This window comes from Chaetodon auriga, chromosome 8, assembly GCF_051107435.1.
Source record: "Chaetodon auriga isolate fChaAug3 chromosome 8, fChaAug3.hap1, whole genome shotgun sequence".
Lineage (NCBI taxonomy): Eukaryota > Metazoa > Chordata > Actinopteri > Chaetodontiformes > Chaetodontidae > Chaetodon > Chaetodon auriga.
This window is the reverse complement of record NC_135081.1, coordinates 28,628,636-28,654,784: the sequence shown is the minus strand read 5'-3', so window position 1 is coordinate 28,654,784 and position 26,149 is coordinate 28,628,636. Positions and strand designations below refer to the sequence as shown.

At 45.9% G+C, this 26,149-nt stretch overlaps 3 protein-coding genes across 5 annotated transcripts in view; 1 reads left to right on the top strand and 2 right to left on the bottom strand.

The window, feature by feature from the left end:
- Window positions 1-26,149, bottom strand: part of LOC143324190 (sialoadhesin-like) — a 37,528-nt gene that overhangs the window by 9,771 nt on the left and 1,608 nt on the right. Inside the window, exons 2-4 of the mRNA XM_076736482.1 lie at window positions 25,922-26,023; window positions 5,129-7,035; window positions 844-1,215 (exon numbers count right to left, since the gene is read on the bottom strand). Coding sequence (XP_076592597.1) covers window positions 844-1,215; window positions 5,129-5,180 — 424 coding nt within the window. The 5' untranslated portion in view covers window positions 5,181-7,035; window positions 25,922-26,023. The remainder of the gene's footprint in view (window positions 1-843; window positions 1,216-5,128; window positions 7,036-25,921; window positions 26,024-26,149) is intronic.
- LOC143324192 (methyltransferase-like protein 27) lies at window positions 4,368-11,795 on the top strand. 3 transcript variants are annotated; one of them, XM_076736485.1, is made up of 6 exons: window positions 4,368-4,541; window positions 8,685-8,814; window positions 9,336-9,464; window positions 9,947-10,082; window positions 10,462-10,554; window positions 11,418-11,795. In XM_076736485.1, the coding sequence occupies exons 2-6, from the start codon at window positions 8,698-8,700 to the stop codon at window positions 11,675-11,677; spliced, it is 735 nt and encodes a 244-aa protein (XP_076592600.1). In that variant the 5' UTR covers window positions 4,368-4,541; window positions 8,685-8,697; the 3' UTR covers window positions 11,678-11,795. The 3 variants fall into 3 exon arrangements, with proteins under 3 accessions (XP_076592600.1, XP_076592601.1, XP_076592599.1); XM_076736486.1 differs by lacking the exon at window positions 4,368-4,541 and adding an exon at window positions 6,565-6,596; XM_076736484.1 differs by lacking the exon at window positions 4,368-4,541 and having other exon boundaries at window positions 8,242-8,814.
- LOC143324986 (methyltransferase-like protein 27) lies at window positions 16,349-24,583 on the bottom strand. Its single transcript, XM_076737814.1, has 6 exons — window positions 24,561-24,583; window positions 21,095-21,231; window positions 20,415-20,543; window positions 18,062-18,197; window positions 17,590-17,682; window positions 16,349-16,726 (listed from the first exon to the last, which is right to left on the bottom strand). Exons 2-6 carry the CDS (start codon window positions 21,209-21,211, stop codon window positions 16,467-16,469), a joined length of 735 nt encoding a protein of 244 aa, XP_076593929.1. The 5' UTR covers window positions 21,212-21,231; window positions 24,561-24,583; the 3' UTR covers window positions 16,349-16,466.

The following is a 26,149-nucleotide window of genomic DNA, read 5'->3' as shown; positions in this document are numbered from 1 at the left end:
GGAACAAAGAGCTGCTCTGCTTACATGGTTAAAAAGTAAGAACAGGACTAGTAAGTCCAGTTCTGTGTGAAACTGAGTACGCCTGATGTGCATGACACTGATTAAGGCACAGGATAAAGGGGGAGAGCTCTCTCCTACCTGTTGCCGGATGTCCTGAATTCTTGGCGTTATTGTGAATCCTAGTGTGAGTACTTGATACACCGCCTCCTCTACTCGTGAGTTTGCTAATGTCTTTTCATGAACTGCTACTCAAGGTGTTTTTTTTGTGTTTCAGTTGCCTGCCTGCCGTGTCAGCGTGTGCCTCGACTCTTTCCCTCCACTCCTTTTGAGCGCGCTTTTGTTTGCCATATTTATTACTGTAATAAAAATTGTTCTTTATCTAAATCCTTCTCCGGTCTGCATCCTTCGGTCCAAACAAATTATTCGGGCATTCGGCCTAACAGGTTCGTATTGTTTCTACATCAGTGTAGTAACAACAAGTACTTCCTAAGTACTGGAATTGGCAGCAGCTGCAGCTGTGGTGGCATTAATGATAGCACTAACTATGCAGCAGTCATACTAGAATTTTAAAGAAAGTAAAAGCAGATCCAGACTACGCCAGTCTGGTCCAGTTAGGAACTTATTAGACCCTTTGAGCACTGATGTGACCTGTTGGACCTGTTGGACCCACTTCTCATGTTGAAGACTGTAAAATATGTTGAGTTTCGTGTGAACCACAGAAAGTAGAAAACAAGCGGTTGAATGATGGAAAGAGATCTACTGCATGCATAGTTCTGAACTTCAGGATTGTTAATGCAGAGTAACACTTCCATACATGTTCGTCTCATCGTACGACACTCTTACCAGAGACTGTAATGTTGACTCCTGATCTTCCAGTATAGTGTGCGGGCGTATCATTAGCTTCCATTCTGAAGCGAAAAGTGGCTTCATCCTCCTTCTTTACGTCATTGATCTGTAACGTGCAGTTTCCCTTCTTGTCTCCCAGATATTTGTAACGAGGGTCGTTGCTCTCTGACTGGCTGTCGTACACAGACGGCGTGGTGCCGTGACAGATCAAATGGTTCTGGCACCAGCGGACTCTGGTGATCTCAAAGAAAACCTGTGTTCCGGCCCGAATGGCAGACTTCAGTGGCGTGAAGGTGCAGAGGATGGTGACGGTCGATCCTTTCACAGCACAGATATGATCGGGATAGTTCACAGCTACACCTGCAGCACCTGCAAAGAGAAAATGAATCACAGAATGACATTTTAACAGAATTCAGCATCACTGATTCTCTCTGTAAACTGGCTGTAAAATCAAATTTGTAGACCTGTTAATTGATCTAATTGTAATTGTGTAAGTGATTTGTTGAAGCAGCATTTCTGTCTTCATATGCTGTATATCAGCTTTGTTTATGGCAGTTAGTTATGACAATTCCACATTGATGGTTTGCACAAACAACACAGTGGACTTCTCAGTTTTATGTCTGATTTGCTTCAGACAAACCTGCAGACAAGCTGAAAGCCACAAAGACTGAAAAGCGACGCTTTAAACGTCTTAAACACGAATTCTTTGTGCTTCTTCTTTCCCATTCTGATTCTTTTATACCCAATAAGGACAATAGCCATTGCCTCCATCGACCTCATAGTTTCAGTCATGAGGACGTGCACTGGTGCATACTCACAAGACCAAAACTCAATTTCTGAACATCTTCTTTCTGGAAGCAGCTCTCTAAAAGCTCAGTTTTCAGTCTAAAAGGTGTTTGTGTGTGGATGAAAGGATACAACATAGAAAAAGCTGAGTTTTAAGAAATAAGGGTCCACTTAAATAGACTGTAAAGATGTGCCCATATTATTACAGAGACCTTGCTCCATTGCAACATCCTGGATCAGGCTATTGTATTTGATGGGCGGACCAGGTTCTCCACCGACAGAATGGAAGACTCCAGTAAGACCAAGCATCATTAATGTGACTTCTCCAGTCACATTAATGATGTTTGGTGCTAAAACGTGTGGACAGATGAAGCTGTGGCAGCCCTACAGGACTGTTGTGAGTGCACAGGCTGGCACATATTCTGAGAGGCCACCAACCAGAGGAATAAGCATCATCAGTGACGTCATACATCAACACGTGTTGATGATGTGGTCATCACAAAGACAATAAAATCATTCCCCAACCAGAAAGCCCGGATTGAGGATGAGGAAGATGAGGATTGCCCAGAGACAAAAATACTGCCTGTCAATCAGGTGACAAGGAGGCAAACAGCACCACCAGAGAGGGACTGAAAGCTGGCATCAAGGAGGCAAAGCAGAGGCATCAACAGAGACTGGAGAGAGACCTCAACGCCAACAACACAACAACAAAAACAACATGTGGCATCCTCACTGCCCTCCGCTCAGTCTTCAACACCACCAAAACAACAGCAGCTACCTGTTTGTTGATTTCAAGTCAGCACTCAGCACGATCTCCCCCATGAAGCTGAACTGAAACTTAACGCTCTGGGCTTGAGTACAGAGAGGAGCTCAGAGAAGAACCTGCTGGTCAACGTCAACACAACCAACGAGCTCATCGATGATTTTAGGAAAAAGGAGGTGAAGACACACAGCTCCATCTACATCAGAGGAGCTGAGGAGGGGCAGGTGGACAGTTTCAGGATCCTGGGAATCAGCATCACAGAGAAGCTGTGATGGTCATCTCACATCTTCACCCTGAAGCTCTGAAACAACAGAGTTTCTGAAGGAAACTTCAGAAGACAGAATTCTTGTTCACTTTAACAGAGAAGTGATAGAAAACATCCTGACCGCAAACATGATGAACTGTCATGGTTTGTGGATGACCCAGGGTGGGAGGGCTCTGCAGCAGGTGATTAAAGCCACCCAGAACATCACTGGTACCATCGAGTGATCATCAGTGACATCAGTGAGGTGACATCAGGTGTCTGCACAGAGTCCAGAAGACACTAAAAGACAAACCAGCCACAGTCTGTTCACCTGCTGCCGTCTAACAGAGTTACAGAAGAATCTGCTTCTGGACCACCAGACCGCAGAGCAGCTGGACCACCAGACCACAGAGCAGCTGAACCACCAGACCACAGAGCTGCTGGACCATCAGACCACAGAGCAGCTGGACCATCAGACTGCAGAGCAGCTGGACCACCAGACCGCAGAGCAGCTGGACCATCAGACCACAGAGCTGCTGGACCATCAGACCACAGAGCAGCTGAACCACCAGACCACAGAGCTGCTGGACCATCAGACCACAGAGCAGCTGGACCATCAGACTGCAGAGCAGCTGGACCATCAGACCGCAGAGCAGCTGGACCATCAGACCACAGAGCTGCTGGACCATCAGACCGCAGAGCAGCTGGACCATCAGACCGCAGAGCAGCTGGACCATCAGACCACAGAAAAACTGGACCATCAGACCACAGAAAAACTGGACCATCAGACCACAGAGCTGCTGGACCATCAGACCGCAGAGCAGCTGGACCATCAGACCGCAGAGCAGCTGGACCATCAGACCACAGAAAAACTGGACCATCAGACCACAGAGCTGCTGGACCACCAGACCACAGCAGCTTCTGTCCTCAGGTTGATAGACTCAGTTCAACCTCCACGCTCCAAATTCAATGACAGTGTCTTCAGTGGCCTTTTGTGGTGCAACCCTGTGTTGTACCATAATAAATAAATACACATTATACTTTGAATAGCTTAACTGCACATGGAACTACGTTTGATTTCTTCTCTTTCTGATCATTCTGAATCTTGTGATGTGCAGCTTGATTGCTTACCAAGGTATCATAAAAGTAAAAGAGGCATCGTGGAAGGTACATGACCAAAGAGGGTTTGTTTGTGGTCGTGTTTGTTGGATGTAGACAGAATGCAGAGTCTTGTGAAAAATCTGTCGCAATGGAGTTGGCTTATATCCTCGATTTGGAAACATGTCGTTAGTGTTTGGTGTCTGTTAGCATGTAGTCAGGTTTTATACATTCACTGTGATTTCATGCATGGATGTAAGATTGCTCATTGTGAAAACAGCCGGTGGTGCAGCTCCTCGCTTTCATCAGGAAGAGCTGCTGCACTTATTTTTATGCCCATGTTACATCATGTTTGGGGTATTTTTGTTGTCTGAGCTGGTGTTATGGTCACACTTTTTTCATCAGTGAAATTCAGGAAAGTGAGAATATGAAGAAAGACCATATTTGAGATAAGATTAACCAGTGACGGAAGAAGTACCGTGAGGTAACTGGCGGTTTGCAAAACAGACTCCAAACACAACTTGTTGAAATGTTAAATCATGAATTGCACAAAAAGGGGTTAAAAACAGTTTCCATAGTTCCTATTTGACTCTAAAGCCACTGAAAAGACAACTGAGAAGACTCTGAAACTTGTGGTAAACGGCGAAACCATCGAGGTTGAAAAGTGCTGATGGAGACATCGAGCAGCAGCCTCAACACCACCGACTCTGCTCCACTGACTCACCAGCAGCCGCCGCTCACTGAGCACACGGTCAGCCGTCACCTGACTGATCAATGAAACCACTCGGTCACAGGCAACCAAAGGTAACTGCACGGCACATCGAATTCAGCCAGAAATACAGTCATTCATAGGCTGCACGATTATGTTTACTGTAAACAGAAAAATGGCCATAACATACATAGTATCAGTAAAAAGTACTTCAAACACCGACACCGACCATAAAGTACCACAAAGATTTATTATTCTATTGGATTATTACTATTGACATGATAATGTGAAAGTAGCTTTTTAATATTTGTTTACTTTTACTTACTTTTTACTTCATGTACTTTACAAACAACACAGTTTGTCCAAAGTGATTCACAGGACAGGGAGACAAACAGAAAACAGAAATAAAGTAAATTATGTCATTTTTTAAGAAAATCACACACACAGACAACAAACTCTACTATTGTACAAGTACCTCACAAATGCACTTGTGCCGTACTGTATTCAATTACGTCCGTGACTGAGACGAACAGCTGAGCAGCACGTTAAACGTGTCTGTGATCAGAAATAATAATTCTGCTATGATTTGTTTTGAGTCATTCGAGTGTTGGTTTGACTGAAATCTGTGTTCTCAGTCCACCAGAGAAATGACCAAGAAAACTGAATCAGATTTCAGTCTTACCTGTCAGCAGGAACGTGAAGCCCCAGAGAATCTTTTTGTCCCAAACTGCCATCCTTAGTCTCCAGCGAAGGTCTCTGACTTCTGATTTCTTGTGCTGTCAGTGAAGTGATCGGAGTGGAAAGTGGCCGACCGACGGACAGATTGTGAAACGATGCAGGAAGCATCTTGAGCTCCTTTTCTGACTTCCTCCTTTTTTTCTTTTTTGAGAACTCTTCTTTCGCCAGCTTCATCTGTAAAGCAGACCTCCAAAGTCAGCCTCACTCACTGTCTTGCAGGATCACAGCTCCACCCAGCATCATGCGAGTCATATAAGTCAAGGTGTGGCTGCCACAATAGGTGTTGATGGGGGAGAATAGGTGGGTCGTTTCCATAGATGGCTTCTTTCACTCCTCTTTCAAACCATCGGCCAAATTATGTACATTATTGTCCTCAAAGGAACGTCCCTTGTCCCTGAGATGTAGGTGGACTGCTAAGTCTTGACGTGAGCTCTGGGCTCACACGCTTGTAGTCAGTAGTTAACTGACTGGTTTCTTCTGGCTTCACTGATAAATATAGTTGGGTATCATCTGCATAGCACTGAAAATTTGTTGAGTGTTTCCTGATAATGTTCCCTTAGGGAAGCATATACAAGCTGAATAGAACTGGTCCAAGCACAGAACCCTGTGGAACTCTGGAGCTGACTTTAGCGAGCACAGAGGATATCGGTCTATAGTTGGTTAAAACCCCTGGTTCAAGAGTCGGCTTTTTAAAGAGAGGCTATATTACAGCCAGTTTAATTAAAGGACGGTGGCACGTAGCCTGCTGATAAAGACACATTGATCATGTCTAAAAGGTAAAACTTCTTTACGCGGCTTAGTTGGGATGGGGTCTAGAATACAGGTTGACAAAATTTGGGCGGGGGGGTGGGGGGTATACCATGGAGCTAACCTCCTCTGTTTTATTTTCTTCTTTTATAGAGGGGCAACAGAGTCCAGTGTCATACGTAATGAACCTGCAGCACCATCAACCAGGTAGTCAGTTTGGGAGGGACTGAGGTTAGCGCAGGAGTCCTCTGTTGTATTGAGACATGGCACTGAATTAAATGCTGATGGGATCATGTCCTTAAATTTAGCTACAGCACTATCAGACTGTTGTTTAACTGGAGTCAGTGATGCAGACCGGTAGACGGGATGAATGGTTAACAACTAAGAGAAAAGGCACAGAGCAGATCTAATCCAATACACTGCAGGTCAGAGGCAGAGCGTGACTCTGGATGAGGCTGAAAAACAAGAAAAACATGAGTGAAGGTCCATAAGCCAGGGACCAAAGGAATCCACACAGTAGTCTGACAGGTCCAGACATCGCATGCCAGGCCCTCCCCCTCAGCTCGAGCGCTGAGCTGCTCCGCTGTGCTGCAGATAAACCCGCCTGTACTTGTCCTGTGGATGCACTCACATCTGCTCCTCTACCTGGAGACGTTCACACACAAGTGAGTAGAATCTGTTTGACAATCTGGCTGTTTTTAAGGAGATGCAGTGAATAACTTTTCATAGCTGATCAGATTTTTGATAGACGCAGTTTGTCAGAGGCCAAGGGGACGTCCTCTAGTCTTGTTTTGTCTGAGCAGCAGTCCAAAACCAACAGACATCAAAAAGAGTCGAGGCTTCGATGGACAATGACTTCACTGCGGTGTGGTTCACAGTTCGCTTGTAGTGGAGAGGACACTGTCGTGTCTGGCAGGGTGCCGGTTCAGGGTTTGATCGCCGGGTTCACACGGGGAGTGCCGGCCAGAGCACTGCTTCAGGCCGTTAGGAGTGTGTACGAATGAAGGACTGAGAGGCCGAGGTGATGTTCTCTTCTTCTTTACTCTCTCATGCAGCATCACACACAGGCTCCAAGCCTCGGGGGGATACGTGTGTGTGGTTTTTCTACAAGAAAGAATAACAAATACAACTTAGTGAAGGATAAATGAACATATCCATGAATTAACTCAACCTATAACACATCAATAATCAAATGAGGTAGACAATGAAAGATTAGCATCTTATCTCTCTCTCTTATTGCACTGCTAACCAACACTTCAACACCGTCAGCACACAGATCTCTCAGACTTGTCTCACTCTGTCAAGTCACCATCATTTTTTCTTTAACATACCACTTCTGGAAAAACGTCCATTTAACTGGCAGAACCAGTATCAGCGTGGGCGGCAAACTGCCTCGACCAGTTGGGTGAGAGACAGACAGAGAGACAGACAGAGAGAGACAGACAGAGAGACAGAGAAAGAGACAGACAGAGAGAGACAGAGAGACAGACAGAGAGACAGACAGAGAGAGACAGACAGAGAGACAGACAGAGAGAGACAGACAGAGAGACAGAGAGAGACAGACAGAGAGAGACAGACAGAGAGACAGTTAGAGAGACAGACAGAGAGAGAGAGAGAGACAGACAGACAGACAGACAGACAGACAGACAGAGATGTCTCTCAGAAATGTGAGGGAGTGGATCCTCTCTATGTGTGTGATGCAGCTGCAGTGGACGTCAGGCAGGAGACGGAGCTGTGATCTCAGTCCAGGACGAAGGACTGTGAGACACCGTCCAAAGGAAGGGTCGACTTCACACAGTTGCTGTGACCTTGGTTGGAGGAACATTATCAGATTGTTTATTCGTCCTGCCCAGAGGAGACATGAAGGAGGTGGAGCAAACCGTTGGCGGATGTGTGCCTCAGATTTAACCATCAGCATCATTTATTTTGGGATTGTGCGAAACTTTTGTCTTACTGGTCTGATATTCATGATTGTCTGGAATACATGTTTCAAATTCCTGTTCCATTGGATTTCCGCTCATTGTACTTTGGCACCATGGCATTGCAGACCCAATCAATAGCAGACTATTATTTAATGAAGATATTATTGATTGGAGGGAAGAAAGCGGTGACAAGGAAGTGGCTCCAAGCCAACGCATCAACGCTGGAAGGCTGGCTAAGAACTGCCCATGAAGTCTGTGTTATGGAGAGACTGACACTCGCTTTAAATGTAAGAAATTTAAGAAACGGTGGTCGAAATGGATTCGATATCTAAGACCGAGGAGCCCTGAGCTGCTTTGAGTGCGTCTGTTACGAGGTCTGAAGTACCTGACTACTAACTGTTGGGATGACTGAACATCGCTGCGAGTAGGTCTTATTTTGTACGTTGTAAATTCAAAGGGAGAGTAATAGATGGGAGAATATATTTTGGTGTCGTTGTACAAATGGTGTGTGTGTCACATGTTTTTTGTTCATGTTTTTTTGTGTGTGTGTGTAATTGTACTGAAAGGATTTTGTATGCTCCTCCCTGATAAAAAAACAAAAACAAATGAAGGGGAGAGCACTAGAATAAGAGCGCCGTGAGGCGGTCAGGCTCAGGTTCTTGTGTAAATTCGATTTGTGCACTGATCCGTATGTGAACTTGGACTGTGAATGATCTCCAAAATAAAAGCCACACGTCAGAAAAGACGCACACAGCAGCAGTTCAGGGACACTTTCACTTCACCGCCTGACACGAGGGGAACAGAGGACGTCAAATGTCTCCTCTCCGGCAGGTTGGACCTCATCATGTCAGACGGCGTCAGGACTGTGGAGGACGTGAAGACCCTCCTTCATTCCTGCACAGGTGACAGTTCACAGGAAACGATGAAGTTCTACGACAGGTGGGCACAGACGTACGATCAGGTCAGTGCACAGAAACTCATCCTCCTTCAGGTCCGATGGAGACTTTAAGAACCGCCACAAAAATCTGTTTTCTGAGCATCAAACGTGCTCCCTGTAGACCTTCGAGGTGTTTGAGATCAGGTCGGATGAGCAGCTCACAGGAAGGTGTGATCCTGTTTAATCTGACGTCAGCTCAATAACACACTACATTAAACTGGATCTGGATATGATGAGAAAAACTGAGGCACTGCAACCAAATATTTGATATTTTTGCATGAAAAATGACAGGAGAAGTTCATCGATCATCACAGTAGCTGCAGACAGATTTTGGATTTTCAGTTGATTGACTAATTAACTGACTGTTGAGCTCTGAAGCACAGTTCTGTCATGAGTTCAACTTTGTTCCACTGGCAGAACGAACACACGTCGCTGCTCTGTATCCTGCAGACGGTTTGTCTTCTGTGCCCTGTTTTTCTGCCATTTGTAACGATTTAATGTCCCCAGTGTGGGACCAATAAAGCCTTACCTTATCTTATCAACAGGACGTGAAGCTCATTAGCTACGCAGCGTCACATCTGGGAGTAGACTTCCTGAGTGACAACTTCAGCGGGAGTCGGGAGGACGTCCAGGTTCTGGATGTCGCCTGTGGTTCTGGAAGGGTCGCAAAACTGGTGAGCCATAAACCTCAATTCAGAGTTGAGACTCAGAGTTCGTGGATGGTTGAAGTGCACAGCAGGTCGATTTGACGTCATCATTTAGGAACGCCTCGTGACAAACGCTGCAGTGTTAATCAAAGCCCACAGTCCGAGCTGCTGCACACATCAAACACGACGCTGATGGTTTGGACAGATTTGATTTGGACAGTTTAACTGTGGACCAGAGACACACTGTGAAGGGAAACCTCTGTCTTTAAAGGGACAGTTCACCCTAAAATCATAAAGGCCTTCTCTTCCTCCTCTGTGGTTCACAGTGAACAGAAGCTGTTGCCAGCAGTAATCAATCAGCGCCTCTGTCTTCACTGTAAGCTCACTTCCTGTCCAGGAAGCTGTGCTGAAGGTCTTGTCAGATGATGGATGAGTGACATGAAGTCTGATCCTGTCGCTCCTGATCAGCCTGTGATTCAGTCTTACTGTGGACTGTCTTCTTCATGCAGATGGTTGAGCTGGGCTTCAGGCGCTTTGTGGGAGTGGACGGCAGTCGGGGCATGCTGGACCTGGCTGCTCAGACCGGCCTCTATCAGGACCTCAGACTGGCCTTACTGGGAACGCAACCGCTGCCTGCGCAGACTGGTACTGGACTCTCACACTCACACACACTCTGTTCACTCACTGCTCATGATTACACATGATGATTCTGTTCAAGTTCATCTTGATTTTCCCAAAACTTTCTCCACAACACTGACAGCGGGCAGCTCCGCTGAGCTGACGTTAGCACGAGGCTAAGTTTGCTCCCTGAGAAACATTTTTAGGCTTCCTTCGAGCCCTGACTTCACACCTTTCCAGGTATGACGGGGGCTACATCCACAGACCAGTCTCAGACAAACGATCCCAGCATGAAGAGGAAAACAGGAGACGCAGAAGACAGAAACACCGGGAACGTTCTGACCGTTGAGGTATGATCTGCGGAAACTGATCCCGGCTCCCGGGCCTTTTCTTCTCCTGGTTTCAGATGGCTTTGATGTGGTGATCATCGTCGGTGCTCTGGATGCCGGTTTTGCACCGGTCAGTGTTGTCAGGGAGCTCTGCCATGCTGCCAAACCAGGTAAGCGGCTAGCACCTGTTCTGCACAGCTCACCTGTCCTCACATTTAGCAGGTAACTGTAGCTGTAGCGTTAGCAGTCACAGCAGGATTGTTAGGAACACTGCAGCATACAGATAAGACCAGCGGGAGCCTTTTAGTCTGCTTTCAGCCAGGAAGCACTGAGAGGAGGACCTGCAGGCACTACTCAGGGCTGGACGAGCACATTCAGACACAACCTTTAACCTGGGTTTCATTTAGAGCTAATATTCTCCTAAAATCACAGTCAGGATGAAGGACAGTGTTCTTTGAGGTACAGCTTTAATCCAACATCGTGTGCTCTTCAGATAGAGTCTGAATATTTGGTTAAAAAAAACACGTCATGTCTTGAGTCACTGCCGACTTCTGAATGACCGGAGCAAAGACTCAAAGAAGTAAAGCAACGTAAATGTGTTCCGGCTCAGATTTAAAGCTCCGCTGCTGAATCAGCACAATCAGCCAATGCCAAATAAATAACTTCATATGAAATAATATCCAGAAATAGCTACTTTTTGTAATCTTCAATACTCCTCAGACATGGACAGATTTTAAAGTAACTGGCTGTTGGACAGAGACATATGAAGGACCCTCCACCCTCCGACTGGGAGACACACAGAGGACAGAAAACCACGTCCTGTGTGTCCCTTCTGATCCGTCTTTGTTTCCCGTCTCTTTGTGGCCGTTTTGCGTCTCTTTAGGTTGTTTTCTGTCTTTTTATCTTCAGCGTATGTCTCTTTATGGTCAGCTGGTTAAGTAAGCTGACGGTGCGTGAATTCACTGTGGACATCAGCTGTAAGTGACTGCCTTTGTAACTACCTGGAACAGAATAAAGAGTGTGTTGTCTGCAGGAGGTTTTGTCTGCATGGCGAGAGGAGAACACAGAGGAGCACCAGCAAGACAATACAAGGAGGATCTGGAGAGAGAGCTGGACCTGATGGAGGAGGAGGGACTGTGGAGACCAGTGGGGATCAAACAGTCGGGCAGATACATGGTAGACCCACATCTGAACCCTGGGAGAGAGGAGGACACGGAGGAGGAGCGATTCATCGGCGGGACCGTTTATCTGTACAAGAAGTCCATCAGCCCGTCCATCCAAATCAATCACTGATCATACTCACGTTACAGCAGCGACGGCAACATTCAGCAGAGCACAAAGGAGAATCCACAATATTCACTTACACAAATATGGGTCATGAAGAAATTCATTGTAACAGGCGTCAATATTAAACACCGATCGACAAACTCTGAGCACTTCAGCGTCGTTTTTCATCACTCTTGTTTTCAGAAGCATTTTTTTATCCCAACAAAAAGACAAAAAAGAAAAAGATGGTGTCTGTAGCTGTCACAGCACTCATCCAATCATTTCATTCAGCCTTAATAAGATGATTGGAATCCACAATATTCACTTACACAAATATGGGTCATACATGATTTCAATTCTCAAGCAGTTTTACTTGCATTTATACCTCATTAGACGAGAGAACCAGACCCTTACTTCTAATTTCCTCTGTTCCACAGGACAAACTGAACATTTCTTCCATGTTCATCTGTCGTCTTGAGTTCGTACAACGTCAATCAGAACTGCAACAATTCGTCAGTTAATCAATTAACCGCCAACTTTTCTGATAATCGACTCGTTCTTTCAGTAATTTTTCAAGGAAAATTTCAAGGAAAGCTTTACTGCCGAAAGCCTCTCAGATATGATGATTTGCTGCTTTTCTTGGTAACATCTGATTGTAAACTGAATATTTTGGGGGGGGGGGGTTCAGAAAGTTGGTCAGAAAAAACAACAATGAATATGTCTCATTCTGTTCTTTGATGTGACGGGGACGGTTCGTAGTCCTCGTCCCCGTGTGGCTTTTAAGGCATAAAACACATGATAAAACCAACGTGGTCTCAGTAAGAGACACAGAGACAACAAAGGAACAAACCTCTACAGCGAGGACAAACAGTGAGTGAGGACACACGAACACGACGGACACACTGTGTGTGCTAATAAACATCATTTCAGCGCTCACAGATTTGCTTTTGCTTCAGTCGAGTTTGACTTTCCCGTCTCAGTCTGATGGCATCACATCCCAAATCTGTCTGCCTTTAGCTGGAAATGCTCTTCTGTGTTTTGCACAGTGACACTAACTGCTACCTGTTCATTTCTGGGGTCATTTACACACTTAAAAAAGAATTTTCTGGATAGAAATGGATAAAGATTGAGGTCACTGTTATCACCTGTTCAGTGAGTCTTCAGCCCGTCGAGTGTTTGCTGATAGATGAATCGTTGCATCGTCAGCATACGTTCGGCATCCAGCCTCTTTGTGGCTGTCTGACACTTTTGAAGGGGGGGTTTAATTCTGGCACATTGTTCTGAGGACTCCAGAAATGTCTCGTTCAGTGTCGAAGGCCTTTCTCAGGTCTAAATATGCTGACACCACTGCTTTCACTCATCTATGATCTTCATGTGTTTTGTCACATAGCATGTGGCCACTTCTCTCGAAAACGTTCGAAACCCAATTAGTTTTTGGTGAGAAACTGGTTTCTTTCATCACAATAATCAAGTCCTCTGCAACTTTTCAATAACTTTTAAGTTTCTTGCAAGAGGACAATTGAGATTTGTTTGTAATTAGAAGCTTGGTCAGTTTGTTCAGACTGAAAAATCAGATTTGATGAAATTTGCTGGTATTGATGGATGAATTCATGTTTTTTGTTGACGTGTTAAAGCAGTCTTGGTGTGGGATTCTGCTGCAGTGACTGACTGACGCCTCAATAAAAGCAGAACAGTAACTGTACAATCCTGTGTGAACATGTAAAGAGTCATGTTAGCAACATTAGCACCAGAACTACTGTGGCCACGTCCACCATTGAACAAAATGTAAACACACTCAGAGGTCACGTGACCAAAAGTCAGTTTTCTCTGTTTCCACGGCAACACTGCAGACAGTTTCTGAACACCTTCACCTGGAAGGACAACAACAACAACAACAACAACAACAACAACAACAACAACAAGCTCCGTTCTCCATGACCTGAAACTGCGTTTGCGTGTGGACGAAAAAACTCAGGTTTGAAAGTGTCCATGTCCATGAGGACGCTCCTGCCCTCCCTTAGCCCACCTGTTTCCTCAGCCTGCTGCACCCACTTACTCACCTGCCTCCCCCTCCCTGATTATCTCAGCAGCACTGACACCGGTCCACCTCCTCTTGTCTCTGCCAGGTTGTCTTTTGCATTTTCTAAGCATTCCAGGTGTCTTTATTTCCTGTTCTCCTGATTCCTGGACTTTGATTCTTTACCGGAACCTTACCTGGTTAAGTTTAGCTTCCTGATTGGCGCCCTGGTTTAGACCTTGACTTGTTATGGATAAAAGATTTTCAAAGTTGTTCTCGGCCTGAACTGCTTTGTGTTGTACTTGTGGGTTTCTGCTTGTTCTGCTCAGGTTAAAAACAACAGAGGCACCATTTCCTCCTACAGCAGATTTCTGCTTTGAGCTGGTCTGAAACAGGACTTAATGCTGAGCAGAGAAAATGCTGACGTGACTCTGCCCAAGTGAAGAAACCAAAGAATGCCTTGAATGTGCCTCAGGCAGGGGCGGGGCTTGCGGACAGGCAAGCCAGGCAGTTGCTTGGAGTCCCCGGCCACCAGGGGGGCCCCGGCCACTTGTTTACAGCAACGATTATTGATAGGCCTGGGCTTTCAGGGGCCTCTGCTGGTCCCTGGACCTCACCTTGAGAACCACTAATCTGTTTTTTCAGTATTCATCCCAAATGTCCCAGAAATTGTGCATTTATGTGTGCAAAAAACACATTTTTGCGGCGTGCATGGGTGGGGTGGGGGCCCCAGGGGTTTCTTGCTTGGAGCCTCAAGAGACCCAAGCAGCGCCGCTGGCCTCAGGTTGGGATTGAAGCCAAACCGCCGCTGAGACACCACGACATCCACCAGGTGAGCTACTGAGGAAGATCTTCAATGTGCTGTTAATAGAAAAAGACAAACTGGACCAGAGCTCACCAACACATTTCAACCATTTGGATCTTTTGTCCTATTTCTACTTTTACCATCCGATCATGGATGAATCCCAAACACAACCTGATCACACATAACCACATTAAATCTAAACATTTTAGATGATACTTAAATATTCACAACCTGCAGCTGAAGACAGATTTGAGAAGATCGTGATCGTGAAAAAGAATAATTTAAAAATTTGAGTTGGAACCACAAGCTGATCGATCGGTTGACATAAAACGAATTGTGAGGTTTATCGAGAGCAGGTCGATGCTGATTGGCTGGCTCAATCTGCTCATTTGGTGTCATCAATACAGAAAAGGCGACTTTAAGTTTGGACCGGCAGCTTGAATCAAATAGAGAAAATGCAGAAGCTGCAAATAAAAACTGTTAAAACATTCTTTAGAAGCTGTTAGCTTAGCCTTCAGGCTAACAAAGAATGAAGAAGCTCATGTTTGAAGCAGCTTTAGTTGTGAGACAGTATATTCCTGTACATATACTGTATATATTACTCTCGGCCTTCATGAACTTTTTTATTGTAGATTTGCTTTATGTCTGTTGGATGTGGAAGTAGGCAGTTCTTTGCTAACATGTTAGCCACATTAGTAGCATTAGTAGCTGATAATATGTCAGGTGTTGTGTTTGCAGGCTGTTTTGTTGAGAAGTGGACAAAAGATCAAGTAACGCAGCTTTAAAGTAATAATTTTGAGGAGTGTGACTGAAGTAAAAGTCACCGTCTGTGACAGAATGAGGTAACAGTGATGTTCGAGCCTCAGACCCACTGATGAAAGTACTGTAATATTTCTATATTTGCAGTATTATGAACTGAACTGAGTGTCTGTGGTGACGTTCCTGAAAAACTTGCTGTATTAAGTCACTGCTGCTGCCAACTGGACATTTCCTGCTGCTGCAGCTTCACTTTAAAAGCATTCACTGCTGAAACATGAGTTGACTTTTACTGTGAAGCAGTCACAGGAAGTGCCGTGTGTTTGTCGACAATGTGTCTTCAAAACAAGACGGCGGACACTGCGGTCACCTTCTGGCTGCAGGTCAGTCTGAAATCGAGCAGGAAGTGATGGAAGCAGCAGCCACAGCGAGCTGAGAGAAGAAGAGCTGCAGGCTGCGCACCTCCAACTTCTCAGCCAGGTAACACACACCTGTCCACCTGTCAGGCCGAGCGAGTCCTGCTGTCTGCAGACTGATGCTGTGCGGCAGTGGACCGGAGTGACCGACAGAGGCCGGTTATTGCCTCATTTCTTTATTAATGCCACAACAGTTTGTGTTCTGGGATCTGTAGTATTTTACTGCCGAATCAACAGGACTGAATCTTTGCGAGTATGAACGCACGAACGTACCTTCAGTCTGTCGGTCTGACCCAGAGTCTGTGGATCTGCGCCTACATACTCATGAGAACACGTCAGTCCTCTGACATGGCCACACGCCTAGCATACAGCGTTACCTTCATGAGCTCACCTGAAACTCCCAAAGCACAGGTACGTGAAGTCCGTCTCAGTGTGCCGTAGTTTTTCATCTTCAGTGGAACATTTTCAGTGTTTCCGCTTTCAGTGTGAAGTCTCTGTTCAGAGTAGGCGGGCACGCAGGCAGACAGGCAGACAGGCCGTCCAATCATCTTATTAAGGCTGAATGAAATGATTGGATGAGTGCTGTGACAGCTACAGACACCATCTTTTTCTTTTTTGTCTTTTTGTTGGGATAAAAAAATGCTTCTGAAAACAAGAGTGATGAAAAACGACGCTGAAGTGCTCAGAGTTTGTCGATCGGTGTTTAATATTGACGCCTGTTACAATGAATTTCTTCATGACCCATATTTGTGTAAGTGAATATTGTGGATTCTCCTTTGTGCTCTGCTGAATGTTGCCGTCGCTGCTGTAACGTGAGTATGATCAGTGATTGATTTGGATGGACGGGCTGATGGACTTCTTGTACAGATAAACGGTCCCGCCGATGAATCGCTCCTCCTCCGTGTCCTCCTCTCTCCCAGGGTTCAGATGTGGGTCTACCATGTATCTGCCCGACTGTTTGATCCCCACTGGTCTCCACAGTCCCTCCTCCTCCATCAGGTCCAGCTCTCTCTCCAGATCCTCCTTGTATTGTCTTGCTGGTGCTCCTCTGTGTTCTCCTCTCGCCATGCAGACAAAACCTCCTGCAGACAACACACTCTTTATTCTGTTCCAGGTAGTTACAAAGGCAGTCACTTACAGCTGATGTCCACAGTGAATTCACGCACCGTCAGCTTACTTAACCAGCTGACCATAAAGAGACATACGCTGAAGATAAAAAGACAGAAAACAACCTAAAGAGACGCAAAACGGCCACAAAGAGACGGGAAACAAAGACGGATCAGAAGGGACACACAGGACGTGGTTTTCTGTCCTCTGTGTGTCTCCCAGTCGGAGGGTGGAGGGTCCTTCATATGTCTCTGTCCAACAGCCAGTTACTTTAAAATCTGTCCATGTCTGAGGAGTATTGAAGATTACAAAAAGTAGCTATTTCTGGATATTATTTCATATGAAGTTATTTATTTGGCATTGGCTGATTGTGCTGATTCAGCAGCGGAGCTTTAAATCTGAGCCGGAACACATTTACGTTGCTTTACTTCTTTGAGTCTTTGCTCCGGTCATTCAGAAGTCGGCAGTGACTCAAGACATGACGTGTTTTTTTTAACCAAATATTCAGACTCTATCTGAAGAGCACACGATGTTGGATTAAAGCTGTACCTCAAAGAACACTGTCCTTCATCCTGACTGTGATTTTAGGAGAATATTAGCTCTAAATGAAACCCAGGTTAAAGGTTGTGTCTGAATGTGCTCGTCCAGCCCTGAGTAGTGCCTGCAGGTCCTCCTCTCAGTGCTTCCTGGCTGAAAGCAGACTAAAAGGCTCCCGCTGGTCTTATCTGTATGCTGCAGTGTTCCTAACAATCCTGCTGTGACTGCTAACGCTACAGCTACAGTTACCTGCTAAATGTGAGGACAGGTGAGCTGTGCAGAACAGGTGCTAGCCGCTTACCTGGTTTGGCAGCATGGCAGAGCTCCCTGACAACACTGACCGGTGCAAAACCGGCATCCAGAGCACCGACGATGATCACCACATCAAAGCCATCTGAAACCAGGAGAAGAAAAGGCCCGGGAGCCGGGATCAGTTTCCGCAGATCATACCTCAACGGTCAGAACGTTCCCGGTGTTTCTGTCTTCTGCGTCTCCTGTTTTCCTCTTCATGCTGGGATCGTTTGTCTGAGACTGGTCTGTGGATGTAGCCCCCGTCATACCTGGAAAGGTGTGAAGTCAGGGCTCGAAGGAAGCCTAAAAATGTTTCTCAGGGAGCAAACTTAGCCTCGTGCTAACGTCAGCTCAGCGGAGCTGCCCGCTGTCAGTGTTGTGGAGAAAGTTTTGGGAAAATCAAGATGAACTTGAACAGAATCATCATGTGTAATCATGAGCAGTGAGTGAACAGAGTGTGTGTGAGTGTGAGAGTCCAGTACCAGTCTGCGCAGGCAGCGGTTGCGTTCCCAGTAAGGCCAGTCTGAGGTCCTGATAGAGGCCGGTCTGAGCAGCCAGGTCCAGCATGCCCCGACTGCCGTCCACTCCCACAAAGCGCCTGAAGCCCAGCTCAACCATCTGCATGAAGAAGACAGTCCACAGTAAGACTGAATCACAGGCTGATCAGGAGCGACAGGATCAGACTTCATGTCACTCATCCATCATCTGACAAGAACTTCAGCACAGCTTCCTGGACAGGAAGTGAGCTTACAGTGAAGACAGAGGCGCTGATTGATTAAAAAGAACATGTTGCATCCGATCAAATGTGCATGAATCTGCTTTATTGGACACGCAGACTTAAAGGATCCTCTCTATGTGGATGTGTCCTCGATGTGTTTGGGTCCTCTTCAACTCAAACTGCATCAAGATCACAAAGTGCCTTTAAGCTTCTTCGGGTATCTTTGCACAATAAATGTAACTTTATTTGTATCCTGATGAAAACAGTTTGCCTGGTTTAGCTTCGATCGGCTTCGCTCTCTCTGCTCGTCCTCTCAGCTGCTTCATGACGTCGTCACCTGGAACGATTCTCCGTCAGTCTTGAAGGAGTTCTCATACGTGCTGAGCTCTGATTGGCTGCTTTTCCTTCACTCTGAGCTCCAGCTCATCTCAAACCATCTCAGCTGAGGTCAGGTCAGGTGGTTGTGGAGAGCGGATCATGTGATGCAGCCCTCCATCACTCTCCTTCGTGGTCAAACACAGCCTGGACGTGTGTTCTGGGTCGTTGTCCTGATGAAGGACAAACAGCTGGGCTGACCTGTGGCTGCAGGACGCTGTGGTAGCCGTGCTGGTTCCCCCCGCACGTCACACCTCCACATCCTGCTGCTTCACCGTGGAACCAGACCTGCAGATACCCTCAGTTCCCCTTCTCTGAGTATCATGAAGACACGACGGCTGGAACCAAACAGCTCAGATCTGGACTCATTAGACCAGAGTCCAGGTCTCTTCTGGTCTAATGTCCGGTCCCTGTGGTTCTTGGTTTCCTGCAGTTCTCTTCTTCTTGCTGGTCTCTCTCAGTCTTGGTTTCTTTCCAGCGGTTGGACCATGAAGGCCTGATTGACTCGTCTCCTCCATCAGTGGATGTTGAGATGTTTCTGCTGCTTGAACTCTGAGCAGCTTTAATGGGAGCTGCTGTTAACAGCTGACGTCTGAAGCTGCTGACTGCGATGAACCAGCAGAGGGACCTCCTGGTCTTCTGTCCTGGATCAGTCCTCATGAAAGCCAGTTTCATTAGAGCTTTTTGTGACTGATCTTGAAGATACATTCGGACTGACCTCCACGTCTTCATGATGGACGTCGTCTCTCTTCGGCTGAGTGTTTCTTGTCATAATATGGATTCCTGCAGTAGTTGAATGGAGCTGTTTACTGTAAAGCAACACCACCTCTGCACAACTGATGCTCTCAATCTCATCAGGAAGGAAAGAAATTCCACGAATGACCTTCCGACACGTCTCACCTGTTACCTGACAGTCAGTCCAGGCGAGGACGTCGTGAAGCAGCCGAGAGGACGAGCAGAGTGTGAGGCTGCCGTCAGCGGAGCGACGGTGAGGACAGTGTGATTTCACGCTCCCCTGTTTATCCCACATGTTCTGTCTCAGTTTGATCTAAGTAAACACTGAATGAATCGCGGATCTCAGACCTGAATGTGTCTTTCAGAAGACGTCTTGATCTCAGTCAAACTGGCTGATTTCATAGATGTTTTATAAGCGCGTGACGGACGTCCTTCAGCAGCCGTCACACTGTTTGACTCCAGCTTCACGTGACGTAGCTCTGTGCTCTGTTGGACTTTTTTTTTGTTCTGTATTTTTCCTGAACTGTACAATAACTCTATTTCTGATCCATATTGGTAACAGTATTTTTATAAGCCGTACGTACTGTGCAGAATACAGAGACTGGTGAAATTCAGTGTCCTTCCTATGCAACAGTATTTCCCAAGTGCAATTCAACATATGACAGTCGTGGTTTCCTTATAAGATACTTTATTTATATATTTATATTTATTTTTATATTGGCTGGAGTATTTTTGTTTTTAGAATCTGAACAAAATGTAAATAAACACTGTTGATTTTTCTCTTCTTCATCCTGCACAGTTTTTATCTTGACCCTTCTGTGTCTCTGTGTCTGTAACGACTTCATTTCCCCATGTGGGATCAATAAAGTCTGATTTTATCTTATCTTATCTTATCTTATCTTATCTTATCTTATGCTCCCAAACAAAGTGTGACCGTGACATATTGTTCAGTTGACCTTGAATTTGAAAACAGACTCTTTAATCTGGAGTTTGAAGTTCAGTCTCACCTTTTTAGCCACCCATCCAGTCCCACAGGCCACGTCCAGGACCAGAGCTGCTTCAGGACTCCCGGAGAAGTGATCGGACAGGGCGCTCACTGCCAGGTCCGGTGCTCTGTAGCTCATCAGGGCGTGATCCTGTTTGAAGTGTGAGTCAGACTGACGCTGTATCTTCAGCAGTGTTACCTTAAAACTCACAGACTGTAAAATGTGAAGTTGGTTGTGGGTGTTGCTGCCCTGCTGAACATCTTCACAGCCAAACTGTTTTCCAGCCATGTTTGCTGCGTGTTTTCTCAAAATTTAAAACTGCATTTTTGTGGCCACTACAGATGAACGTCATCCAGCCCTGGGACTGTTATGATCCTGTGGAGTAGTTGTTGCTAGCGTGTTAGCAATCAGCTCCTAGCTTCCACATCTAGCAGACATGCTACAGCACGATCACTCATTTGGAGTGCTAAATACAGTCCTATCCTATTCCCTCTATTCACAGTGTTGTAGCTCTGACATCTGGCTCTTTAGCTGCTTCATGCTCCACTATGTTCACCATAGCAGCAAGTGTACAGTAACTTCATCACAAAACAGCTGCTGCAAAACCAAAAGTAAATGAGGCTAAAAAGCTCCACAGAGCAGCACAGATGGATGAAGACGCTACTCAAAATGATCAATGCTGAAGTGCCCGTCAAGCTTACCTTCTCATAGTTTTGTGCCCAGCTGTCATAGAACTGAACTCGATCGTTTGCATCGGGACTTTTACAGGACTGAAAGGCGACTTTTGCTGCATGCACAGTTCTGCAGGAGTCTGACATGATGAGGGGCGACTGGAAAGCTGCCAGAGGACAGAGACAGACCATGGACACGGTTTTGGACAATGAAACAGTGACAGCAGTGAAAAGATGCATAAGACGTCCCTTCACAGACGATGAAGAGCAGCGCAAATGGCCTCCTGTGACATCAGTGAATATGTGTTCAGGCCTGAAGGATGTTTTGATCTGATAGCAGTCATCTGGGAAAAAGAGGCTTCTGTAGTGGGTCAAGAGCTCAAACGTTCAGCAACACTTCTGTGCTGCTGAACGTTTGAGCTCCGTCACTCAAGTTTGTCCTACGGTGCCTCTCAGTGGTTGTACTTTTGACTTTTTGGAGATACGTGGTTCTCACAGGACGGCCGCGCTGCAGACATATGACCATCTGACTTGACAACAGTATATAAAGTAGTTCAATGAGCTCAGCCCTCTAACAGGTCTAAACGGCCCCTCTTAGTGGACCCGGCCCCCCAGAGTCCTCCCGCCTCACAGCTGAGGCCCAGCAGTCATGTCAGAAACCCGTTGGGGTGCAGACCAGGTTCAGAGTCCTGAGGCTGAGGCTGCTTTTAACATTCAAACAGTCTTTTACTGTGATTTCATGAAGCTTTATGCGTCTTTATGATTCATGGCTCCACCTTCACTAAAGGTCACATCCACCACTTTTTCCTCACGTACAGCCAAACTGAACCGACTGGACTGTCCTGTCTCTGTTAGCAGGCTGTCAGCAGGTCCGCCAGGCCTTTGATTCTTACTGTAGTCATGCATGTACAAATATTCTGAAGTCTATTGCTCCAGATTTCAAAAGACAACACAGGAAACCTGAACGGAGAAGACCGCCTCCCAGCTCACACTTCTCTGGCCTCCTTAGCAGCCTCTGAGAAGAAGAGGCCAGTAATCAGCCATTAGAAGAGTCGGCAGCTTGTCAAAGATTGGAAAAAACTCAGAGCATCGGGATGCGATATGAGCAGAAGCCAGCTCAGACAGACAAATCAGTGTCTGGAGACTCTGGATGGAGGTGGATGGAGGTGGATGGAGGTGGATGGAGGTGGAGGGTGCAGCCGACTGAAGCTCAGGGAAGAAGCCTGGTGACGGTGGTTTCAAGTCATAAAAAGAGAGACTATCCCTCACCACAGGAGGAGGTCTACAACACCACCGATCCTCCACCTGCACCACCTGCTTTCATCCCTCCACAGGAGAATCCATCGGCCTCGTGTGACCACTCCAGCAACCGTCGTTTCCACCTGCCTCAGGTGAGGCTGCCGTCACACAGCCGGGAACATGAGTGTGGATTCAACCCTCTGTGGACCGACAGGTACGTTTTACTGCTCAGTGAGTACTTTCTCCACATTAAAAACACCTTTCTGATCGCGCTGAAATCTGTACTTGTTGCACACGGGCTGCTCGTTAGCGGCTGCTGATGCTACAGGTGAGCAAGTGTTGACGCAGACTCCACAGGTGTGATTCAGCCTTCAGACTTTAAAAAAGCCTTTCCAGCATCACAGGTGACATCATGACAGCAGCACGTGATGTCTCTGAAGCAACCTGCCAGTTCAGAAAAGTCCTCTGGTCCTCAGGGACACGGAGACACTTTTTAACTGCTGCCAAAATGAATTCATGATGACCTGAAACATTAAGAAAGCTCACACGTAATGATGATGATGATCACAGCCGTCAGCTCACGGCTGTCCACCTGCCTCGGTGTCCGGCCTCCTGGGGACCAGCTGAGTCTGAGGCTCATGAGACGCCTTCGATGGGGGCACACAAAGAGAAGAGCTACTTGATCTCCTGAGAGCTTTTCTGATTGTTCCTCTGGTGCTTTTCCCTGTTTGGAGTTAGCGGTTTCCTGATCTATCGCAAACTTCGGAGGATGTTGGCAGCACTTTTGGCAATCGAGAAGCTGCCCGCCATGATTGAGGGAATGAGCAGGGCTGCAAACAGACTCAAGTGATGTGTGAGCTCGGTCGCAAGCTTGAGGCGATTCTTGATCAAAATCGCAGGCTGGATGCGATTCCTGAACTCCTTCGCAGGATGGATGCCAACTTGGAGAAGTTTTCAGCTCGGCTCGGCTGAAATTGGCCACCGAATTTGGATATATTTGAACAAAGCCACCGGGAGACTCAGAGAGACTCAACGGCAGACGGAAAATTGCTGTGTCGGTCCGACCCAAAACAAACAACATCTTCATCGGCTCCCTGAGTCTCTCCACTCTCCTGGATGATGACATCTCTGATGACAAGATGCCCCCCCCCACCCTCTTCCTCCCTCTTGTTTTTCCTTTTCCTCATCTAAGCTAACGGCTGCTCCTCGTGTGTTCTCCTGCTCCCGTCCTCCCCTGTTATGTGTCTTTTTATGTTTCTTGGACGGGTTGTAACTGAAATGAAATTTCCCCTTCAATGAGGGATTAATAAAGGCATTCATTCATTCATTCATTCATTCATTCATTCATTCATTCATTCATTCATTCATTTATTCATTCATTCATTCATTCATTCATTCATTCTATAGGGGCGCCCCTCCAGGCCACTTTTTAGTCTTTGAAAGTTTTTATACTGCAAGTATACTTTAAAGTTTGCTTTAAGTGAGGTTAACATCGTACTTAAAATTTACTATTTCTATATTATTTTGACACTTTAAAATATACTACTAAATTACTATTTAGTGATACTTAATACGTAATGGCTCATAATAGCAGCCAGTATGTATCAAGTCTGTCACAATACTGAGACCCTGGAGGAAATGTCAATTTTTTTTCTCAAGTAAAATCAGACAAATGTTCATCTGTTTCTGTGTGGGTTAATAACACGACATAAACGATGAAGTTCAGTTCCACCCATGTACTCTTCCACCCCAAAGCTGACTTGTTATTGCAAATTTGCTTGTGGAATATGCAAGTTCATGAGATAGTATGTAAAACATACTTCAGTGTACTTCAAAGAAGCTAATATGTCTGGGAAAAATATTTTAATAGGCTACTATCAAAAGAATAAGCACTGTGATCCAAATATACTTGAACATTATTTTACTTTTCCTAAGTAAATCTCGAACAACAACAAGTTCAAGTACAAGTATAAGCCAAATATACTTAGACTTTTCTGTATACTTTTCAGTATAAGCCAAGTACACTTAAGTATAACTTTGTTAAGTATATCTCTGATAGGTACATCAAAAGTAAACTGAAAGTATACTCTCTTATTTTTAGTTTAAAAGAAGTATACTAATAGTTCACTTTTCTGTAAGAGAAGTAACGCTGTGCTGTCAGAGATGAACTGATTCAACGACGGTCTGATCATCTGCTGCAGCGTCTCAGCAGTTTGTCTGTCCCAAAACTACAAAGAATCAAACAGTTTATTCTCACCTGTGGATGAATCCAGGTGACAAACCGCTGCAGCCTTCAAACAGCAATGCGACAGGTCAGGTAGCTCAGGGGGAGGAGGGGTGAGCTGCCGCATGCTGATTGGCTGAAGCTCTACACACAGGTGATGTCACCATCTGGGGTTGGGGATTTTTATAGTGACAATAAAGTTATGATTCAGGCTTTTATTGACGCTAACAGAACATGTGTCATGTGTGGTTCAGGTGTTCACAGGGGACACACGTCACATGATACAAACGTGTTTTCACGTGTCTTTCACGAGTTTTCAGACACTTCATGAAGGTTTCATGTGTTCTGCTCTGAATCCCTGCTGAGTCATTTACTGCAGCTCAACAGGTCGATCCACTCGAACAGACGCAGGATTAAAGTCTGAAGTACGACAGAAGAGTAAGAGATGAAATCTGAAGGTCAGCTGTCAATCATGAGCTCGCCTTAATCTCTTCATTTATGGCTGTGAGGACTGTAAACGGGTTCCCGCCCTCAGAGGGACTCTGACTATTGAACAAACGGCTGCTGATACGATGAGGTCATGTGACATCAAACCACACCCTCTGAGGAAAAACGCTCTCGCTGGTCAGATGTCAAAGGTGAAGTCATGTGACCTCGCAGAGACCACGGGACAGCGTAGCGTGCTCTCGTTGGTCTCTTCACGTCGTTCTGTGACTCCTAGTGGTGATTCGATTGACTTTCTGGTTAACGGTCACTTCAAGCCCTGGACCCCGTAACCCTAAGCCTGACCCGGGACACCCCCAAACACTGACCCTGACCTGCACCCGTAGATCAGTCACCCATCATAGGTTTGGTCAAAGAGACCCAACTCTCACAAGTGTTAGCTCACAGGTTAGAAATCCATTCTCAGGTGTGATTCACGTCATCATTTTCAGCTCATCACGTTCATTTTTTAAAGATGTAACGAGTGAAACCTTTCTGAACATGAGACGAGCTTTTCATGACGAAACTTTTCAGAACTATGTGGCCGCCAAAAAGACTCTGGTGAAGAGACGTAAAAATTAATAAAAATAAGCTTTACTCATTCCTAAATTCACTTCTCAGAGTCAAAAGGAACGACATTAAAACAGAGCAAACAGTCAAGGAGAAACGATCGAAACCAGGACACAGACGAGAAACCACAATGCAGCGAATGCTGCAAACATAAAGCAACGGTTGAGAAATGGAACGAGAAGCTGCTTCAGTCTGAGAAATAAACCATAAAAGAATCAGAAACGATCAAATGAAAACACGTTCAGAAGAATTCACAGTTCAGACAAACACACAAACTTCACGTCATCAGCTTCATCAGCTGCAGCTATCATGGATATATAAGTCCACTTCCTGTTTATTACCTAACACCATGGTGACGCAGCACAGGGGGCGGGGTCTCCTCTCCCGCGAGGACCACTCCAGTGAGGAGGATGATGTACTGATGTCTCACTCTGCTCACATTTCTGGGAACAAAATAATAACTTTCATCAGAGAATCCCACTGAGCGAATGAAGCGGGTCCTCGTGCAGGTTTGGGATCTCTGGAGAACAGAAGCAAGTTAACCAGCTCCCGAAGTCACAGAAGATGGT

Bases quoted from the DNA above. Each gene is read 5' to 3' on its own strand.
- LOC143324192 (XM_076736484.1), top strand. From the start codon at position 8,563: ATGATCTCCAAAATAAAAGCCACACGTCAGAAAAGACGCACACAGCAG. The intron at 8,815-9,335 runs GTCAGTGCACAG...TCTTATCAACAG, and splicing joins GGGCACAGACGTACGATCAG to GACGTGAAGCTCATTAGCTA. The intron at 9,465-9,946 runs GTGAGCCATAAA...TTCTTCATGCAG, and splicing joins CTGGAAGGGTCGCAAAACTG to ATGGTTGAGCTGGGCTTCAG.
- LOC143324986 (XM_076737814.1), bottom strand. From the start codon at position 21,211: ATGTCAGACTCCTGCAGAACTGTGCATGCAGCAAAAGTCGCCTTTCAG. The intron at 20,544-21,094 runs GTAAGCTTGACG...CACTTCAAACAG, and splicing joins GGGCACAAAACTATGAGAAG to GATCACGCCCTGATGAGCTA. The intron at 17,683-18,061 runs GTACTGGACTCT...TCCTGGTTTCAG, and splicing joins ACCGCTGCCTGCGCAGACTG to ATGGCTTTGATGTGGTGATC.